Below are 13,511 nucleotides of genomic sequence, written 5' to 3' on the forward strand. Positions count from 1 at the left end.
GAAATGCATTAAGGTAAAAAATGTTTAGGCTTTACAACTACTTTAATGTTTTCAACCCTCCTGGTGCCCTATTGTATCCTGACAGCGGGAGGTTTCTCAGCCATCAGAATTTTGGACTGATCAGTCAAAATGTGAAATATACTATATTACCAAAAGTTATTGGGTCGCCCGCCTTTACGCACACATGAACTAATGGCATCCCAGTCTTAGTACGTAGGGTTCAATATTTGCAGCTATAACAGCTTCAACTCTTCTGGGAAGGCTGTCCACAAGGTTTAGGAGTGTGTCTATGGGAATGTTTGACCATTCTTCCAGAAGTGCAGTTGTGAGGTCAGGCAATGATTTGGAAAAGAAGGCCTGGCTCGTAGTCTCCGATCTAATTCATCCCAAAGGTGTTCTATCGGGTTGAAGTCAGGAATCGCAAACTCGTTCATCCATGTCTTTATGGACCTTGCTTTGTAGACTGGTGCGCAGTCATGTTAGAACAGGAAGGGGCCATCTCCAAACTGTTCACACAAAGTTGGAAGCATGAAATTGGTATGCTGACGACTTAAGAGTTCCCTTCACTGGAACTAACCCCTAAAAAAACAACCCCACACCATAATGCCCCCTCCACTAAATGATTTGGACCAGTGCATAAAGCAAGGTCTATAAAGACATGGATGAGCAAGTTTGGAGTGGAGGAACTTGACTGGCCTGCACAGAGTCCTGACTTCAACCCGATAGAACATCTTTGGGATGAATTCGAGTGGAGACTGCAAACCAGGCCTCCTTGTCCACATCAGTACCTGACCTCACAAATGTGCTTCTGGAAGAATGGTCAAACATTCCCATACACACTACTAAACCTTGTGGTCAGACTTCCCAGAAGAGTTGAAGCTGTTATATAGTGCATTTGGCTGTAGCAGGAAGCAGTTTGTTGGTGAGGGACTGGAGAGTGGTACAATAATGAGCATCTGCAGGCAACTCTGAAGTATTCAGGGAAGTGTACCTAGAAGAACTGATGCTGGTTTGAAGCCAAAGGGTAGTCACACCAAATATTGATTTGATTTAGATTTTTCTTCTGGTCACTCAGTTTGCATTTTTTAAATTGATAAAAATAAACAATTAAAATATACATTTTTAAAGCATTGTTACTTTACTGCATTTCTTCACGCCTAATACCCTTGCACAGTACTACAATGTGTGGTTTGAGCCAATCTCTTACTAGTTCATTCCCGGATGGCCATATCACAGCACTAGTGTTGGTGTTGAAAGTTTCTCCTTTGGTTTGGGTTGTGTCATAGCTCCCGACCTTCACTTGCTCCATAATACCATTGCCATTTATCTTCCAGTTGACAATGTCGTAGCTTGCAGGTGGGTCTCCATTCTCATCAAAGAACATTTCGCCACCATTGCTCAGCCTGACATGGACCTTCTGAATATAGTGAGAGAGCTGCAGGGAAACAATTGTGAGCATATTCAAGAATATTTCAGAAAACAGGTACAAAATGCAGCTAAAAAAAAAATACACACCAAAAAAAACCCGACAAAACAAAAAAAATTGCTGCTTAACCTGGTGCAGTATGATATTTGTACTCTCGTTTGGAATTTTTGGGATTTTTCTCTTTTTTTTTATAATGTCATTATTTGAATAACAATGCGTCTATAATATGCAAATGTAATAATCATTTGAAACATGAATTTGTAACATGTTAACATTTTTTTAATTTTTTTTTCTTTGACCTAAAAACATATGCAATATCAATCAACTTGGCTTTAAAGGACAACTGTACTTTATTTATTTTTGTTTTTACTTAGTCCCCCACCCCTAAGTGCTGCCCATCTGATCTTAAACTATATTCAGCCCACAATTATTCATATTTACTGAATGCTTTGTAATGGGCAAGTGCACTATGGCTCTACTAATTCCTATGGGAAAGCTGCTCTATGAGCAACCACTTAAGGCCACCATAAGTACAGCTTCCCTACAAGAATAAATGAGGCTGTCACGCAATTCACAGCATTAAGTGGCCATTTTCGGAGAAATGCAGAACATCTAGTAGCAGGGGCTGCACAGAGAAGAACACTGGATTAGAGCCAAGGTCAAGTTTAAGATCAGGTGGATAGCACCTGAAGCTACTTTAAAATTTTTATATAATTTATTATACTCAGGGACACGTGCTTTGTGGTGGGAAGGGGGCAGAGTCCCCCTTGCCCCAAAGCACCCCCCCATGTTGAAGGCATGTGACCTGATATGGTTAAGGGGGGGGGGCGCTTGTTCGCCCCCCCTTTCCTGACTTGCCGGGCTGCATTCTCCGATAAGGGTCTGGAATGAATTTCGGGGGGACCCCACGCTGTTTTTCTTTTCACTTTTTTCTATTGCAGTGCATTGTTGGGTGCCCGCAGGCAGACATCCCGCCGAGCGCCCCGCAAATTCAGTTGTTTGCCGAATGGGTGAACAGGGGATGCTCAGGCCAAACTTTTGCTTGGCTCAAACTGTTACCCCAACTATAATTAGAAGATGTTCAGCAGTGTCATCAGCACAGAACTGGTGGAAACCAGGGGGACCCAGGTACACCCTACTGTCTGGAGAAGTCTGGCCAGAAATGGTCTTCATGGAAGAATTGTGGCCAAAAAGCCATACCTTTGGTGTGGAAACAAGGCTATACAAACTATGCACAAAAACACAGTAAATTGGGGTGCAAAAAATGGCAGCAGGTGCTCTGGACTGATGAGTCACAATTTGAAATATTGGGCAGTAGCAGAAGGAAGTTTGTTGGTGAAGGGCTGGAGAGCATTACAGTAATGATTGTCTGCAGGCAACAGTGAAGCATGGTGAAGGTTCCTTCAAGTTTTGGTGCTGTATTTCTGAAAATGGAGTTGGAGATTTGGTCAGGATCAATGGTCTCCTTTAATGCTGAGAAATACAAGCAAATACTTATCCATCATGCCATACCATCAGGGAGGCATGTGATTGACCCCAAATTTATTCTGCAGCAGGACATCTACCCCAAACATACAGCCAATGTCATTAAGAACTATTTTCAGCGTAAAGAAGAATTAGGAGTCCTGGAAGTGATAGTTTGGCCTCCACAGAGCCCCGATCTCAACATCATGGAGTCTGTCTGGGATTACATGAACAGAAGCCTACATCCACAGAAGATCTGTGGTTGGTTCTCGAGGATGTTTGGAACATCCTACCTGTCAAGTTCCTTCAAACACTGTGTGCTAGTGTACCTAAAAGTATTGATGCTGTTTTGAGGGCAAAGTGCCTATAAAGTAGTCACACCAAATATATATATATATATATATATATATATATATATATATATATATATATATAGTCTTTGTAATCAGATAAATATGAAATCTTGCATATAAATATTGCATATTCATATTCATTTTCACCACCTACTGCATCTACCAGCTGTAAGGAAACACCACCAACTTCAGGATTCTGATTTATTGCTATGCTGTGAATTAATCTGAACAACAGATTATACAAAGATAAACTAAATTAAATAGTTCCCTCTCTCTCTCTCTAACTCTCTTTTTATGTAGGCAGGTGCACTCTGCTTTCTCTATTGTAGGCGACATTCGACCCGAGTGGCACCACAGCCTGGAGAAGAAGTCAAGAGAAACCTGGGTTTTCAAAGTTTTCCTGTTCCCTGAAGGCAGAATTCCAATTGTCTATGCTGCATCCAGGTGACCTCTGATGGCCATCTTGGGTCAGCAGAGACTTTATAAACCCCTGCTCCCAGGTTTTGGCGCACTTTCGCGTAGTGGTGAGAATAGAGAAAGACCACCCATCTGTGGGGGAAAGTATTAGCGGCTGGGAAAGGTTCCTAACGAGTAGGGACAGGCTAGGAACACGCAATCCTGCTATGGAAGCCTCCCCTTCAGGACTGGACTGGCCAGGCCACATTCCACCCACTGAAGACAGACGCTATCGGTGCATCCTTACCTGCTGTATCTCTGCATTGAACAGAACTGTGAGTCTTACCTGATGCGACATCCTCCCACTGGAGTTGTTTATAGTTTTTAGTTGAGCATATTCTGCAATTTTTGAGTTATCTGCAACCAGAATTAGTGTCATTACTGCTGCTGCACTACACTACACCTCTAGAATACTTACACGCTTGAAAGTAATAAGATATATAAATAGCGTACAACAACAATGCAAGCAATGCTCATCTTTCTTTAAAAAAAGGCCAGCATGCCCTGCATCTATAGATGCACTCAGTATTACATTTTTATTTCAAAATAAATTTGTATGCATTCAATAAAAAATTTTTTTTAATGAATCTGTAAATTTTGAAAACACTTTAAATAAAAGTGACCAAAAATCCACCATACATTCCTTCTTTTCAGTTTACACAATAATTAAATGGATGAATATTTTACCAGTTAAAAAAATGTATCTTTATTCTTGTATTAAAAAATTATATAGACGCCAAATGAAGTTAATATTTGGTACATGCTTCCGAGTCTTATCATATTGCCTTTGTCTTTCTTAGATTTTGTTATTTTATAAGATTCCTACCTGCCAAGGCTTCAACAATTGAAGAGTAGAACAGCCCCCATTATAGAAAGGTCCTTCTCCATCTTTACACATGTGCAAGTCATGTAAGGCTTTGGCTATAACATAAATTGCTTGATAAAGATTATACGCCCCTCTTAAACTGGACACATCATTGTACCTATTCTGTATGCTATCTAGATCTTCCTCTCCCGTGCAAACTTTGGTAAAATTTCTCAGAGATTCTCCACTTATTTCACGATCATATATTTGACAGTCAAAAGTACTCTCCCACAACATTTTGGCCCACTCTTTCCCTGGACCAGAAAAAGGCTGAATACTGTTAAGAAAGTGTTTAAAATTTGGGATGACAGAGCTGTGAAAAGAAAACCCAATAGATCCAGAAAGTAACGAAGAGTATTTTCTATCTGATAACAAATTTGAGGTAGACCAAGCTTCACTGGCCACAAAGATCTTTCCAGTAACATTCTGCACCAACATCTCATCTAGAAGAGGGACCATTTCTGGGTCAGTGGAAAAGATTAGGACAACCTTAGCAGTGGATTCTTTAATGACTTTGATAATGTGAGGGGCATTTTTATCCTGACGATCAATCATCAAGTATTCCACAAATTCCACACATGCACCAGCTTTAAGAAGCTCTTGACGAATGACATTGATTCCCTGTTGGCCATAGTCCCCATTCAAAGCCACCAATCCAAACCAAGTCCAACCAAAATGCAACACCAGCTGAGCCAGGCCCTCAGATTGGAAGTGGTCACTGGGAACCGTTCTGAAGAAGGAAGGAAACTGCACCCGGTCACTCAGGATTGAGCTGGTTGAATAATGACTGATCTAAGGCAACAAATAAGGCTAATTTTAATGTTACTCTTACAAGATACAAGATGATGCAAAAGGGGAAGTCCATCTAAAATGTATATTTCTTTTCACAAATTTTGGACTTTTCTAACAGGAAAGGTTCTAACACTGCCTACCTTGCACAGTCCATTCCTTTTGACCCATCACTATGATGGGCTGCCTCACATCCATGACCAATAGGCATTTGCAGGAAACAAAAAAGTGCAGGAAATCTTCTGGAAGTCCCTAATATTTTTATACTATATATAGGGATCAGTAAGCTTATTTGTGTAAAATTAATATTGGAAACTTTCGATTTCATAAGCTCCTAAACTGAGTAAGGCTTTGTAAGCTGAAATTTGTGCTTTCTGCTGCATACTGGACTTGACTTTTTATAAATAAGCTCTGCAGATTTTGTATGGACCCCAGCTTTGTATGGACCCCAGCTTTGCAAAAAGAAGCTTTGGTAATGCTCAGGGCCATTAAAGCCCAATGCACCCTTAAAAACACCTTCATTTCACCTTGACTATTCACTCCATTGCATTCCACAAAAATTATGAAATATTTCCTGCTGAAATGTTGGGGTATATGAGAACTACATCAGTAACAAACAACTGGTCACTGCCCCACCTATAACTGGCCTTTACAGCAAGGAGCACATGGAAGGGCAGCGCATTCAAAACAAAACCGGGGCGGCTCTGCACATTACGCATGTATTTGCAAATGTGTGCTAACTAAACCCCTGTTTTTAATAATTCAGTTGGTTGCAGACTAGCATGTAAATTGAGCTGGAAATTTTCTTTGGCTTTTTTTTTAAATATGAAAACTTTTTTTCTCTGAAACCTAGTTACAGGCATTTCTTTTTACTTTTGTGCCTATTTTCTAACCTGACCTAACTTTGGTTCTTTACATGCTTTCCATTTTCATTTCCAATGCTTCTCCCACTGGCTTTATCACTCTTGAAAAGGAATGTTTTTTCTACTGGTATTAACCTTTGCTCGATCTTGTGCCTTGTCTACTGTTTTAGTACCTTGCTTTATGGTTTCTTCTTTGTTTCTAGCATGTTCCTGTTCCTAAATTCACTTTTTGACTTGGTGCTTCACTACTTTTCTTCTTGCCCATTTGTGGTAAAACCACTACACTGCTTTCTAAGTACCTGTGAGGTAAATCTCATCACTATTAGGCTTACTGCCATGTTTTTTTGTCTTCAGAGATATACATCCATGGGGGGTTCTAACAATGCAAGTTGAATTTTAACATTAACCTCCCAGCACTCACCACCACCGGTTTGAAGAACCTACTACATAACCTCAGTATCTACAGAGGAGAAGCAGACTACCTTGTAGATACTCAACATGTGTATGGGGAGCAGTGACCATTCCCCTATATTACTATTATCAAATAATGTTCAGGCAAGATGGAAAATTATGGGCACAACCAACATATGCTTCTGTATGTGGTCATTGAACATTTTTCCCTTGTTTTTGCACACTTAGCATGGACAAAGCTTCTAAATCTTCTTCATTCTACTAGAAAATTGTTTTCCATTGCTATCTGTGGGGAAATTTGTCCTCACTCCTTGTTTGGTCACAGTATCTAAAGCTCCCCAAAACTTTCTATGTGGTTTTGCCCTAAAACCAGGGATGCTTACGTAAAGGTCTCATAGGCGTCTATAGGGAGCTACTATGCAAGCACAGGCAGCACACAGCGGTTTTGCATGAAGAATGTGTACAAACAGCAGGGGCCACAATTTAAAGTTAATATGCTTTGGGAAATGGGGAGGGAGAGATTAGTTTAGGTCATCAAAAAAGTATAAGGGCACCTTGAAAGTTCACTATTCTTTTTAAGTATAAAAAAAGTTTTTTTTTCTTTCATTTGAATTTCTCTTATAATTATCTATATGTGTGATAAATTATTATGTGCAAATAACCTAAACAGGGCAAATGTAAAAAAGTAATGTAGAAAATGTAATAGTTTACAAATTGCCTATTGGTCATCACCCTTGGGTCTATACCTGTGGATATTTGTAAAGTCCAAGAACATGGGCCATTTGTATGGAGTAAGAAGAGACAGAATGCCCAATGATGGCAACCACTGGTGATTGCTCCTGGCAGGAATAATTGGGGATCCCGCTTTCCCTTCCTGTCAACAGCTTTTGGGTCCCATCAATCTCCTCATGAAACCCTGCACAAGAGTCATAGACCTGGAATCCCAGGGAGGTGTTGGGCAGTAGGTCCAAGCTTCTATTTATCTCTTCCACAGCAAACCTCAAGGCTTGGAACTGCTGTAAAACCTCAAAGCTAAACCTGTGACAAACAGAAAAGAGGCATTTCAAATTTCAATAGCTTAGGTCATTTAGAAACATGCTAAATACAGGCAAAATTCCAAAGTAGTGTTAAGGAAACCTCTAAAAAGGTCACCATTGAAAACCTTTGAAGCACTTCCTAAACATGTTAATATAGTAGCACGTCAAAAAATGTGTTATGTGTCTCATTTTTTTTCTCCATTATTAGTGTTTATTTCATTTCATGATTATTACTGAAAATAATTGTTATGTACAGTATAATGGAGCATGTGTGTGGGAAGTGTTAAAAATAACCCTGCCTGGGTGTCAAATATTCTAGGTGTACCATTGACGAATAGTTCAGGGCTTTACCAAAAGTAATGGAAAATTGGGCATAACTTTTTTATTGATTGACATGGGTCAGTCAAATTTTAGATTTTGGTAGAATAAGACTTCCTCTATAGCAGAGATATGCAATTAGTGGACCTCCAGCTGTTGCAAAACTACAAGTCCCATCATTCCTCTTCCTCTGGGTGCCATGCTTATGGCTGTCAGAGTCTTGCTATGCATCATGGGACTTGTAGTTCTGCAACAGCTGGAGGTCCGCTAATTGCATAACCCTGCTCTATAGTATCTCTTCTTTTTCGTTGCAGGTAAATGATGGATTCCAAGCAGAAGCAACGTGCTATTGAGTCCTTTGACACTATTGACAAGCGTAACATCTTTGAATTGTTAACTCTTGTCAGTGGGTCATCTCCACAAAGATTTCCTCCTTCGTCAAGAACTAAATGATGGCATGTTGCTTCTGCTTTTAATCCATTATTTACCTACAATAAAAAAGATGAAGAGTTACTATAGAGGAAGAGTTACTCTACCAATGTGAAATTTATACAACCTATGTAAGTTAATAAAATAGTTATACCCACTTTTGCAATACTTTTAGTACAGCCCTTGTATTAAAATTCTATACATACTACAAAGAATAACATGACTAAATGCAACAACAATTAACTGTTTTCCCACCCCTCCCTTGTTTCCCACCCTATCCATACCCTTCCATGCCCAAATACAGAAACAAATTCCACGTACACACGGTCGGATTTTCCGACAGGAAATGTTGGATGTGAGCTTGTTGTTGGAAAGTCCGACCGTGTGTATGCTCCATCGAACATTTGCTGTCGGACTTTCCGCAAACAAATGTTTGATAGCAGGTTCTCAAATTTTCCGTCAACAAAACTTTGTTGTCAGAAAGTCCGTCGCACAAAAGTTCACGCATGCTGGGAATCAAGCAGAAGGAGCCGCACTGGCTATTGAACTTCCTTTTTCGCGGCTCGTCTGGTACATCACCGCGTTCCCACGTTTGTAATAGTTGGCCAACATTTGTGTGACCGTGTGTATGCAAGACAAGTTTGAACCAACAACCTTCGAACAAAAATCCACTTTTTTTTGGCGGAAAGTCTGATCGTGTGTACGCGGCATTAGGTTCCTTGATAATAGGTTGAACTATACCACATAAAGTACGCTCTACTTTCATCCAATATACGAATAAGGGATTCTCCCCAGGAACCCCCCCCAGAACAATAGTATGATACACAGATACTACCAGAGACATAGAGCAATCCGAATATACTACCCAGAGAGCCGGTAAACTTAATTAACTAAACCCGGCTGTGAACACCTCCACCCATTCACAGTATGATCCCAACAAGTGTGAATGGGTGCATTGGTGGCATGAGCGGCCTCCCCAAATACTCTGTCTAGAGTATCTCTTAGGTCTTATGTCAAATTTCAACATTCATTGGGCTCGACCCTCATGAAACTTTAAGTCTAGATACATTGACATGCCCAAATTGATGCTTACTACCACTATTGTTTTCATTATTGTGGATGTACTTAAACTGTTATGTGACCGTACCTGCAACTTGCTTTATATCTCGTTTCTCGTACAATGAAATTCTTAATAAAAATATTGAAACAAAAAAAAAATTCTATACATACATCATCTCTGATCGCAGAAAACAATGGGATATAGTGAATTATGTTTTTCCATCTTACGTGTTACAAGCTCCTTGTAGTGGCCTGCTTGTGAAATCCACGTTCGGGAACTCTTTATCAAAATGGATGGGAAGTATTGCTCCAATTAGCACATCTCCACTCCTTGTGGCTCCAACAAGGCTCAAGCCACTCAGTCTGCTCACCATCTGGTCCAAATGAGACGTTGGCATGACATAGGTCAGAGTAATATGCCACAGTGACCAGTACACTTGAAAGATCAATCTGGGTGAAGGATACACAAGGAGTTGTATGTGAAGCACATGTGATACATATTACACAGAGAAAAGATATATCTGTGCTCAAATCCCAATAGCTTGTACATGTATTTAAACTATCAAGCGCTAAAGGGGTGTGACCACATATTAACACTACAAATTCTGGATGGATCCTCTGCACACTGCTACAGTATACACCCTTCCCAGCAAACTATGCAATGAAAAACTGGGATTTTTAGTTCACACATATTGGAATACATGCTTAAGCTGGCCAAACTGTGTCAAAGTAATCCCTCTTATGGCCAGTCCTACAGTGCTCTGACACTGCAAATGCTATGGTGGACACCATGCCAACCTGGGGCATAAAGACACAAGGTGGGGGAGAGCTAGTAGGTTCAGGTTTGGTTACTGACCAGACCTGAACCTACTAGCTCTCCCCCACCTTGTGTCTTTATGTGTGCATTAAAAGCTGCAGCAAGTCAAAGAGATCTCCCAACTTCCTATTTGGAGGATGTTCAGCATCATCCAACCCTTTCCTATCCCTTGCCCGCCCTTTTCAATCATTAGATTTCAGTTCCTTCAGCTATGGAGGCTTATCATTACATGTGGACATTACCTAGGTCAGGCTCCACGAGTACTAAGAAAGGGTGCTATGATGTTTTCAGAATGTACAGCACCCTTCCAGCCCCTCCCACCAGTCATGACCTGCCTGCATTGCAAATGATGAAATCACTAGATCTAAAATATGGTGTGTCATGAAAATAGAAAGGTTTTATATAAACATATCCTTAGCCTGTTGATAAGGCAGGAAAGGAAGAACTAAGGAAGGTAAAATATAGACAAATTAAACTGTAACTTTAACCACTTGCCGACCAGCCGCCGTCATTATCCGCTTGCCGACCTCCGCATGTAGATATACGTCCGTCGACACAATGGCACAGACAGGCAAATGGGCATACAGGTACGCCCCTTTAAATATGCCGCCGTGCCATTGCGTGCGTGCCCACTGCGAGCTCTGTGAGTGTGATCACGGGTCCCGCGGACTCGGTGTCCGCGGGGATACCCGCAATCGTCTCATGGAGAGGAACAACGGGGAAATGCTGATGTAAACACGCATTTCCCCATTCTGCCTAGTGACAGGACACTGATCACAGCTCCTTGTAATCAGGAGCGGTGATCAGTGTCGTGTCACACATAGCTACGCCCCCCCACAGTTAGAATCACTCCCTAGGACACACTTAACCCCTAGAGCACCACCTAGTGTTAACTCCTTTACTGCCAGTCACATTTACACAGTAATCAATGCATTTTTAATCGCACTGATCGCTGTATAAATGTGAATGGTCCCAAAATAGCACCAAAGGTGTCCGATGTGTCCGCCATAATGTCGCAGTCACGATAAAAATCACTGATCGCCGCCATTACTAGTAAAATTAAAATTATTAATAAAAATGCCATAAAACTATCCCCTAGTTTGTAGACGCTATAACTTTTGCGCAAACCAATCAATAAACGCTTAATGCGTTTTTTTTTAGCAAAAATATGTAGAAGAATACGTATTGGCCTAAACTGAGGAAAAAAAAATTTTTTAGATATATTTTTGGGGGATATTTATTATAGCAAAAAGTAAAAAATAAAAACCGCAGATGTGATCAAATACCACCAAAAGAAAGCTCTATTTGTGGGGAAAAAAAGATGTCAATTTTGTTTGGAAGCCACGTCGTACGACCGCGCAATTGTCAGTTAAAACGACGCAGTGCCAAATCGCAAAAAGTGCTCTGGTCTTTGGCCAGCCAAATGGTCCGGGGCTTAAGTAGTTATACTGCGGCAGGTCGGCACAATCCCGCAAATCATCATAGCTGTACATTGGTCCCTTTAAGCGGGATAGCGCCCGCTGCACTGCGGGGGTGCCGATGCGGTCGCGATGACCGCCGGCCATGCACGATCGCGGGCACAAGAGGCAGAACAGGGACGTTTGTGTGTGTAAACACCCAAATCCCTGTTCTGTGAGCAGAAGAGAGGCGTTTCCTCTGTCATTTGCTCCAGTCACTCCCATCCCCCTACAGTTAGAACACACACTAGGGAACACAGTTAACCCCCTAGTGTTAACCCCTTCCCTGCCAGTGATATTTACACAGTAATCAGTGCATTTTTATAGCACTGATCGCTGTATAATTGTAAATGGTCCCAAAAATGTGTCAAAAGTGTCCGATCTGTCCACCATAATGTTGCAGTCCCGATAAAAATCGCTGATTACTAGTAAAATTAAAAAATAATAATAAATATGCCATAAATCTTTTCCCTATTTTGTAAACGCTATAACTTTTGCGCAAACCAATCAATATACTCTTATTGCAATTTTTATTACCAAAAATATGTAGAAGAATACATATCGGCCTAAAGTGAGGAAAAAATTAGCTTTTTAAATAAAAAATTGGGGATATTTATTATAGCAAAAAGTACAAAATATTGTATTTTTTTTCAAAATTGTCGCTCTTTTTTTTGTTTATAGCACAAAAAATAAAAACCGCAAAGAAATCAAATACCACTAAAAGAAAGCTCTATTTGTGGGGAAAAAAAATGACATCGATTTTGTTTGGGTGCAGTGTCGCACGACCGCGCAATTGTCAGTTAAAGCGACGCAGTGCCGTATCGCAAGAAATGGCCTGGTCATTGAGCAGCCAAATCTTCCGGGGCTGAAGTGGTAAAAAGAGGCAGCTTACAGGACATACACATGGCCTACCACTTCTCATAAGCATTTTCTGAAACTGAGAAAACATCAAATAGACTGGTGATCAAAACTGAATTTTTTTTTTTTGCTATTTTCTTTTTTATTGTTATTTAAAGTGGAAGTCCATGCTAAAACTAAGAAAAAAAAAAAAAAACACTAACCTATCTAGCCCTGAAAATACAAAATAAGTATACATACCTTTTCTACAGGCGATCCGACCCGGCCAGCGGCGGAAGCTCTGATCCCACGCTGAGCTGTTAGCCGGGGCTTTGCTGTGTGGGCGGGTGCAGAGGACATGTCCGTCAACGGTAGCCCCATAGTAACTCTATGGGTGACGTCACTTCCCATTCATTTCACAGCCGTTGTCGGACGTTTCCTCTGCAGAGCTTCCGCTACTGGAGATCGGGTCGGATCACCTGCAGAAAAGGTATAAATACTGATTTTTTTCTTTTCAGGGCTAGATAGGTTAGTATTAGAATGTTGGGGGCTATAGATGCAGGGATTTTAGTTTTAGCATGGACTTCCACTTTAGGTCTGTCTGTCTTTATTGTCCTGGTCCGCAATCAACAAATAATGAATAAAAAGGTTAAAGGTAACTAGTTGTAACAGAGGCACTGAGAGAGCCTTTGCTCGCCTCTCTTTCAAACAATGCCAGCTACTGTACCTGGTTGTCATGCTAAACCATTGGCTTTGGTATTGGGAATCGCTGACCTGGAACAAGTATGCAGATAAGGATTAATGACTTTTGTCCAGCTTTCCTCAACTAAAGTTGGGGATGAGCTGAACTGTCCTGGTTTCCATTCAAGCAGGGTTTTGTGAACTTCAGAGAAGTTTAGATACTGAATCAAAAAGCAAAGCAAATTGAAA

General features: G+C 40.7%; 1 protein-coding gene across 1 annotated transcript in view; it reads right to left on the reverse strand.

The window, feature by feature from the left end:
* The window catches only part of LOC141134125 (extracellular calcium-sensing receptor-like), a 35,717-nt gene that overhangs the window by 6,030 nt on the left and 16,176 nt on the right, over window positions 1-13,511 (reverse strand). Inside the window, exons 2-7 of the mRNA XM_073623710.1 lie at window positions 13,356-13,483; window positions 9,699-9,920; window positions 7,374-7,665; window positions 4,683-5,356; window positions 3,398-3,467; window positions 1,208-1,435 (exon numbers count right to left, since the gene is read on the reverse strand). Of these exons, the coding sequence (XP_073479811.1) occupies window positions 1,208-1,435; window positions 3,398-3,467; window positions 4,683-5,356; window positions 7,374-7,665; window positions 9,699-9,920; window positions 13,356-13,483 (1,614 nt within the window). The remainder of the gene's footprint in view (window positions 1-1,207; window positions 1,436-3,397; window positions 3,468-4,682; window positions 5,357-7,373; window positions 7,666-9,698; window positions 9,921-13,355; window positions 13,484-13,511) is intronic.

The sequence above is a fragment of the Aquarana catesbeiana genome, linkage group LG03 (assembly GCF_042186555.1).
Source record: "Aquarana catesbeiana isolate 2022-GZ linkage group LG03, ASM4218655v1, whole genome shotgun sequence".
Classification (NCBI taxonomy): Eukaryota; Metazoa; Chordata; class Amphibia; order Anura; family Ranidae; genus Aquarana; species Aquarana catesbeiana.